Source organism: Drosophila virilis, unplaced genomic scaffold (assembly GCF_030788295.1).
Source record: "Drosophila virilis strain 15010-1051.87 unplaced genomic scaffold, Dvir_AGI_RSII-ME tig00000024, whole genome shotgun sequence".
In the NCBI taxonomy this organism is placed as follows: Eukaryota; Metazoa; Arthropoda; class Insecta; order Diptera; family Drosophilidae; genus Drosophila; species Drosophila virilis.
In genome coordinates, this window is record NW_027212790.1 from 46,492 (window position 1) to 53,842 (window position 7,351).

At 46.3% G+C, this 7,351-nt stretch overlaps 3 protein-coding genes and 2 pseudogenes across 3 annotated transcripts; 4 read left to right on the top strand and 1 right to left on the bottom strand.

The window, feature by feature from the left end:
* The first annotated feature begins 272 nt into the window (after positions 1-272).
* Positions 273-1,062, top strand: LOC116651042 (glutathione S-transferase 1-like). Its single transcript, XM_032436678.2, has one exon. It carries the CDS (start codon positions 313-315, stop codon positions 979-981), a length of 669 nt encoding a protein of 222 aa, XP_032292569.1. The 5' UTR covers positions 273-312; the 3' UTR covers positions 982-1,062.
* A 522-nt stretch (positions 1,063-1,584) lies between these two features.
* LOC116651060 (glutathione S-transferase 1-like) lies at positions 1,585-2,396 on the top strand (annotated as a pseudogene).
* Positions 2,397-2,661: 265 nt separating this feature from the next.
* LOC6625451 (glutathione S-transferase 1-like) lies at positions 2,662-3,436 on the top strand. The gene has a single exon (XM_002050951.4). It carries the CDS (start codon positions 2,701-2,703, stop codon positions 3,364-3,366), a length of 666 nt encoding a protein of 221 aa, XP_002050987.1. The 5' UTR covers positions 2,662-2,700; the 3' UTR covers positions 3,367-3,436.
* Positions 3,437-5,330: 1,894 nt separating this feature from the next.
* On the top strand, positions 5,331-6,078 carry LOC116651132 (glutathione S-transferase 1-like; annotated as a pseudogene).
* LOC116651117 (protein immune deficiency-like) lies at positions 6,052-7,345 on the bottom strand. Its single transcript, XM_032436979.2, has 2 exons — positions 6,722-7,345; positions 6,052-6,647 (listed from the first exon to the last, which is right to left on the bottom strand). Exons 1-2 carry the CDS (start codon positions 7,343-7,345, stop codon positions 6,486-6,488), a joined length of 786 nt encoding a protein of 261 aa, XP_032292870.1. The 3' UTR covers positions 6,052-6,485.
* Between the last annotated feature and the right edge of the window lie 6 nt (positions 7,346-7,351).

The window sequence follows — 7,351 nt, forward strand, 5'->3', positions numbered from 1 at the left end:
CGGAGTTGCTTAGCTGGAAATATGAAACTTGCGAAATAATTTTCGACTTTCTAGCAGAAGGAATACAGGGTAGCGTTAACACCCCAAGGTAGGGCGTAGCACCTGGAATATAGGCGCATTTTAAATGTGTATCAATTATTTGCTGCCCTTCATCAAGTTGAGTTCTTCGCCTCCTACTCGATTTTTATTTTCTTATACACGTACGTGTCCCTCAAGCCAGAGGCCACGTGTCCCCGGCCAGGCTGGGGCATATATAAGGAGCTGCCGGCCAGCGCCTTGCATTTAGTCGCAATTTGTAATCAACACCGAAGCATGGGCAAACTTTTGATCTACGGCCTGGAGGCAAGTCCACCGACACGAGCCTGTCTGCTGACGCTGAAGGCGCTGGAGCTGCCCTACGATCTGGTCCCCGTTAATATACCAGCCGGTGAGCATTTGTTGCCCGAGTTCCGGCAAAAGAATCCGCAGCACACGGTGCCGTTGCTGGAGGATGACGAGGTTTGCATCTGGGATTCGCATGCCATCATGGCCTACCTGGTGGGCAAATATGCGGCAAATGATGCACTGTATCCGACGGATAGCCGCCAGCGTGCGATTGTCGATCAGCGTTTGCACTTCGATTCGGGTCTGATGTTCACCGGCGCACTGCGTCCCATTACGAGGAGTGTGCTCTTTCTGGGCGAAACGGCCATTGAACAGTCCCGCATCGATGCGGTGGCTGAGATCTATGACCTGGTCGAGCTATTTCTGGGCGATAACGATTTCGTGGCCGGCAACGAGCTGACCATAGCCGACTTTAGCTTTGTCTCGTCGATAAGTTGCCTGGCTGTCTACTTGGAGCTGGATCCGGTCAAGTATCCCAAGATCTTGGCCTGGCTGGAGCGGCTCAAGGAGCTGCCCTACTACGAGGAGGCCAACGGCGTGGGCGCCGCACAGCTGGAGGCTATGCTTAAGTCGAAGAACTTTACAATTGTCGCTTAGTTTGGGCCTTGGCTCTCATTAAATGTATGTGTGTTGACAAACAGCTAATTACACAAAATAATATTTAAAGAGCGCCCGACACTTGAGTTCTCTTCAGTTTATGATGATGAAATATTTGTTTGGAACAGAAACCGCTGCGTCATGGCGTGACAGCGCTTTTGGTAGTTGAAAAAAGAGCGAGCGATCACAGAGAGAGCGAAGTATTTTTTGGAGTGCGACAAGCAGAAGAGCGCAATCAGTTAACTATCTATTCAATACACATACACTTAACTTAGTTGACACTTGCATGTGCTGTGAGAGAAAGTACCAGAGCCACAAATACTTTCTATTAATTACCCATTGGACACATTTCGGAACAAAGAGCACGTAGCTTTAGCAAAGCAATATGTAATAGCACACTCACACACACATACACACTGCGACTTGTACGCTTGAATTGTTAATAAACTAACAGTAACTAGTTTTACTCTGCCAACTGTGCTCGACTTGAAAAGAGAGCAGCAAATAGAGCTCGCTCTAAAGCTGCAGCCGCTGCGCTCTCAGTAGCACACGAGCACTTTATCTCTCTATAAAAGGCATTGATGCGCCCCCTCGCCAAGCAGTTGTCGTTCTGTCAACATGGGAAAGCCAACGCTCTACGGCTTGGACGGCAGCCCCCCGTGCGCGCCGTCAAGCTAACGCTGGCCGCATTGCAGCTGCCGTACGATTATACCGTGGTCAATACCTTGAAAATGGACCAGTTCTCCGAGGAATATCTGAAGAAGAATCCGCAGCACACGGTGCCCATGCTGGAGGATGAAGGGGCCTGCATATGGGACTCGCATGCGATAATGGCGTATCTGGTGGGCAAATACGGCAAGGACGATTCGCTGTATCCCCAGGATCTGCTCAAGCGCGCTGTCGTCGATCAGCGCCTGCACTTCGAGGGCGGCGTCGTGTTTGCCAGTGCTCTGCGCAGCATCGCAACATTGGTTTTCCACTCGAAGCCGGTGCCCAAGGAGCGCATTGAAGCCATTGTCGAGGTGTACGATTTCATGGAAGCCTTTCTCCAGGATCACAGCTACATTGCCGGCGATCAGCTGACCATTGCCGACTTCAGTCTCATCTCCTCGATCAGCTCCGCGCTGGTCTATGTGGACATCGAAGCCGTTAAATATCCCAAGCTGAGCGCATGGATCAAGCGCTTGGAGCAGCTGCCCTACTATGGGGAAAATGCCAAAGGGGCAGAGCAATATGCAGCTTTTATTAGAAGTAAAAATTATACAGTAATTGACTAAGCGAGCGGTTTATCGCGTCGAACTAGCAATCGAGAAGTTGCCGGTTCAACAGCATTTGTTCGTTTTGAGTTTTTTATTTATTTTGTTTTTATCAATTCAGCATTAAAAGACACTTTTTTTGCTTTTTGTATTTTTAAATTTTAATTATTTAATTAATTCAAAGAAAACCCATCAACAACATTTACTGATTTTTATGCAAAGCGCTCGTGACGTCACAAATCGAAGAGAGCACAATTCCTTGCATACTCTGCAGCTCGCCCAATCGAACTGATATCGACCCTCAAAGAGCGTAGGGAAATTCAAATATGTGCCCGTTAACTTTGCTTTAACTTTACTCTCTTGCAACCCTGTTCGCCTCTCTTCGAGCACGAGTGCACATATAAAAAGCGTCGTCGCGCCCCGTGCCCGGTCAGTTAACGTCGACGCGTCGATCAGGTTGAACATGGGTAAGCTAGTACTATACGGCGTGGATGCCAGCCCACCAGTGCGTGCTGTCAAGCTGACGCTGGCTGCACTGCAGCTGCCCTACGAGTACACCGTGGTCAATATCCTGAACAAGGAGCAGTACTCCGAGGCGTATCTGAAGAAGAATCCGCAGCACACGGTGCCCCTGCTGGAGGACGGAGAGGCGCTCATCTGGGACTCGCATGCCATAATCGCGTATCTGGTGGGCAAATACGGCAAGGACGACTCGCTGTATCCCAAGGATCTGCTCAAACGCGCTGTCGTGGATCAGCGCCTGCACTTCGAGGGCGGCGTCGTGTTCGCCAATGCGCTGCGCAGCATTACCAAATACGTTCTCTTCCTGGGCAAGACCGAGGTGCCCAAGGAGCGCATCGAGGCAATTACCGAGGCGTACGATTTCGTCGAGTGCTTCCTCAAGGATAACAAGTACATTGCCGGCGATCAGCTGACCATTGCCGACTTCAGTCTCATCTCGTCGATCAGCTCGCTGGTGGCCTACATCCCCATCGAGGCCACAAAGTACCCCAAGCTGAGCGCATGGATCAAGCGCTTGGAGCAGCTGCCCTACTATGCGGAAAATGCGAAGGGTGCAGGCGAGTTTGCGGCTGTTATTAAAAGCAAAAAGTTCACAATAGTTGACTGAGTGAGTGAGTCGACATTATTAGTTTTCCAATAACTTTTCAATAAATGTTTTATGATTATTAATGGTTATCTTATCATAGATAATCGATATTGTTGAAATTATTCCGTAAAAGCTCTTTGGTGTACGTAGACGGGCGAAAAGAGCGAGATAGTTGCGTCTAATGAAGAGAAAACATGCATGATTTGCCAAATTACGGGTTTTGCAGGGAATTATGCTCTTTGTGCGTTATTGTGTGCATTTCTTAGTTCATAGCGCTCAGTCATTGAGCTATAAATATTTATTTATCTATTTGTACAAATTTCCCAAATTGGAAGCTATCTCTTAAAAAGTTAAAGCGATTGACGTTTTACTGTAACTCATAAACTGCTGCCCAATTGAGTTTGCTCTTCAAAGAGAGAGAGAGAGAGAGAGAGCGCGAAAGGTAACTATGAAATTAGCATATTAAGAGCATATGCCAATATTTTGGCAGCTGCTGTAAAAGCTCTTCTCACACTTCAGTGATGGTTCAGCTGACGAGTCGGCAACATGATCAAGCTGAAGCTGTGTGACCTCGATCCCAGTACGTAACGCACGGAATTGCAGAAGAATCCGCAGCACACGATTTCGTGCAGGCTTGACCATTGACGACTTTGGTCTTATCTCGTCGATTGATGCCGTTAAATATCCCAAGCTCTAATCTTGGATGTAGCGCAGAGCACAGCTGCCGGTGGATGCAGAAAATGCCAAAGGAGCGGGACTTTTTGTGCAACGTTCACAGTGGCCACATAACGGCAGAGGACGAGTGGGAACAGTCACAACAAAGTTCACAGTGGCCACACATAAAAAAGAGAAGAGTGGGAACAGCAGCAAATGCTGAGCACGTGTTAAATAAAAACAACAGTAAGGCATACGTGAGCGGGAACTCTCTTTATTTGACAAATCGCAGGTAAGGAATATAAAAAGCATCATTGACAATAGCTTACTCTTAAAAATACTTTAAATCGCTCTCTTAGCTTAAGGCAGCAGTTAGCCTAGAAGAAGTCTTATCTTTGCGCTCTTAACTTTAAGCTTAACATTTAACATTTATTAGATTCCTTGAGTCATTTTGTAATTTAGAAGATTGATTATGATATGCTAGTATATACATATATATTTATCTGTATATAGTTATCTAATCTGAAGCTCTTAAATGTTAAAACTTTTGATCTTAGCTTGTGTCCTTATGACCTTCAATATAATAATTGAAATATAAACTGTTAGTTAGAGGAGCACTGACCTTTTCCGATTGGCTTAAAATACCTGCGCCGCACTTACCTTACACATTTTGTGGGTTATCAACAACAGTTATCAGTTTATCGACTTGATTCTCTTATCGCGCTGATAAGCTAAAAACAAAAAAAAAAAAAAACAGTGTCATTGCATTGAAAAAAAATATAGACAGGTTTTCCAAGAATTCCGCAAATAACTTTAATCGTTGTTATATAAGCGCAAATAATGATAAACATTAGAAAACAATTGTTTATAGAATGGAATTTGTCTGAGTTTGAGTTTTAGAAAACGTTTCTTAGACCCAAAACGCAGGAACAATCGATCGAAAGTAGAACTTTTACCATTTGAGCATTTGAGATTTTATTTGATTATCTTGTTTGTTTACATAATTAATTGGAATGGTATCTAAAAAAGAGACTGTTCAATTATAAATAATTGACAAGTCAAGTGCCGCCCCCCTACTGTACGTACAATATATTAAAATGGATGCATGCTAGTCCGGCAAGCCCCTCGGATTACGGGATTGACAGTCGCGACAGCTGAAAACTATATACATACATTTATAAACAACGAAACGAAACGGAATTAAATGATATAGTAATTAATGCAAGCAGCGATTCGCACACGATTACGGGTTGAGATAGAGAGAACGAGAGCTTCAGTCCAGCTACAGCCGTACGAGCTCACAGACGTCTCTCGACTTGGCATAAAAATGGGTAAACTGGTTATTGTATGGCCTGGAGCCGAGTCCACCGGTGCGTGCCTGCAAGATGACCCTGCACGCGCTGGGTCTGCAGTACGAGTACAGGCTGATCAATCTGCTGGCCGGTGAGCACAGGAACAGGGAGTATACGCTGAAGAATCCACAGCACACGGTGCCCATGCTGGAGGATGATGGCAAATGCACTGGATTCGATGCCATAATGGCGTATCTGGTGCGCAAATACGGCAAAGATGATGCACGTATCCAGGGATTTCTATAAGCGTGCCGTCGTTGATAGCGCCTGCACTTCGAGTCGGGCGTCATATTCCAAGGCTGTATACGCAACATAGCCCTGCCCGTTTTCTATCGCAACGAGACGGAGGTGCCGCGCAGCAAAATCGAGGCCATCTACGAGGTGTACGATTTCTGGATGCATTCCTGGACAAACAAAAACTATTTGTGCGGCAGCACGCTCACCCTGGCCGACTACAGCTGCATCTCGTCGGTGGCCAGCCTGCTGGGCCTGGCGCCCATCGAACAGAGGCGTTATCCACCGCTCAGCGGCTGGGTGTCGCGCATGGAACAGCTGCCGGACTATCAGTCCGTCAATGGCAATGGCGCGCAAATGTTAATTGATATGTTTAGCGCAAAGATCACAAAGATCGTTGAGTGAGATTTGCCACGAATTTACATACATACATATTATATATATATATACATATATATCAACTTGATTACATAATAAAAGGCGCACAGATGTACGGCTTGTTTATTGTCTGTAGATTACTTGGGTGAAAAATGCATATTGCACAACGAACTTGCACTCGAAATATCACATTTGGAAACAAATAAAGTTGCTTGAGGACAAACTAGTTACGCACTTATTCGAAGTTTACATATACATATACATATATATATATATATTAACGGTATTTAACAATATGCCGTTTGTCAAAATTGGTTGTCAAATTTTTAACAAATAATATTGCACAGAAAAATAATGCTTAAGTGCACAGAAAAGGGCGTGACAAATATGTACTAAAACTTATAAGTTTTAACAACTAAATTAGAGGCCTAACTAAGACCGCTCCGAAATGCCCTGTTATTTTGTTTTTCATCTTGCTTCTTCCTGTTTTTTTGTCGTTTCTTTTTTTTTTTTCGTGATCAGCTAACTGGACGTCTTGCGCTTCTCGAGCGCCTTCCAAACCAGTTTCATGCGCTGCACACACTCGCGATGCTGGCTTTCCCACAGCAGCGTGGTGAGTCGTCCCACGGTGGCGACCCCGTCATCCGCTCCGCGCACCCACATCAGCAGCAATTGGTAGATGACCTGCAAGCAAAAGCGTAAGGCGCAGCTTATCAGCTGGAAAAACAGTTGTGAAATATGTTGATTGACTGACTGACCTCCTTGATGTTGCCGTGCATTTGATGATCGATAATCGCCTGCTCGATCTGACCTTCGGAATGGCCAAGTTCGCGCATAATATGCTTCCAGCCCTCGCCCAGATGCGTGGCGACCGTGTCGAGCAGTCGCTCGTCGGGCTCCTGCTGGGACTGCATCATGGCCACAATGCTGACCGTTTTGCGCGGCACATGACGTTTACCATCGGCTGGTGGAATGGCGCTCGCCACCTCCTCTGTGGTGCTGGTGCTGCCTTTGCGTGAGCTGCAGGCGCTCAGGTTTTGATTAAAATTATAAACTGAGCCAAAATGCAAATTGCTGGCATTCGAGAAGTTCATCACCACCTGTTGCTGTGCACTGTGCACATTCATGGTGTTCATTGTGTTGTTGTTGTTGCCGCTGCTGCTGCCGCTGCTGCTGCCATTGACCAGCGCGTTGCCCGGTATCTGCGCGGATTGCACCACATCCATGGAATTGTAATTGGGATCGGAGAGTTCGCGCAACACCGATTCGGTTAGATCTGCTGATGCTGTTGGCGTATTGGAGGGCAGCGATAGGGCGCCGCTATTGTTATCCGTCTCGCTGATCGGCAATGCATCTGTTTCTAGTCGTCCTTCCGAATTCATATTTGT

Bases quoted from the DNA above. Each gene is read 5' to 3' on its own strand.
- LOC116651042 (XM_032436678.2), top strand. From the start codon at position 313: ATGGGCAAACTTTTGATCTACGGCCTGGAGGCAAGTCCACCGACACGA.
- LOC6625451 (XM_002050951.4), top strand. From the start codon at position 2,701: ATGGGTAAGCTAGTACTATACGGCGTGGATGCCAGCCCACCAGTGCGT.
- LOC116651117 (XM_032436979.2), bottom strand. From the start codon at position 7,345: ATGAATTCGGAAGGACGACTAGAAACAGATGCATTGCCGATCAGCGAG. The intron at 6,648-6,721 runs GTCAGTCAGTCA...TTTTGCTTGCAG, and splicing joins TGCACGGCAACATCAAGGAG to GTCATCTACCAATTGCTGCT.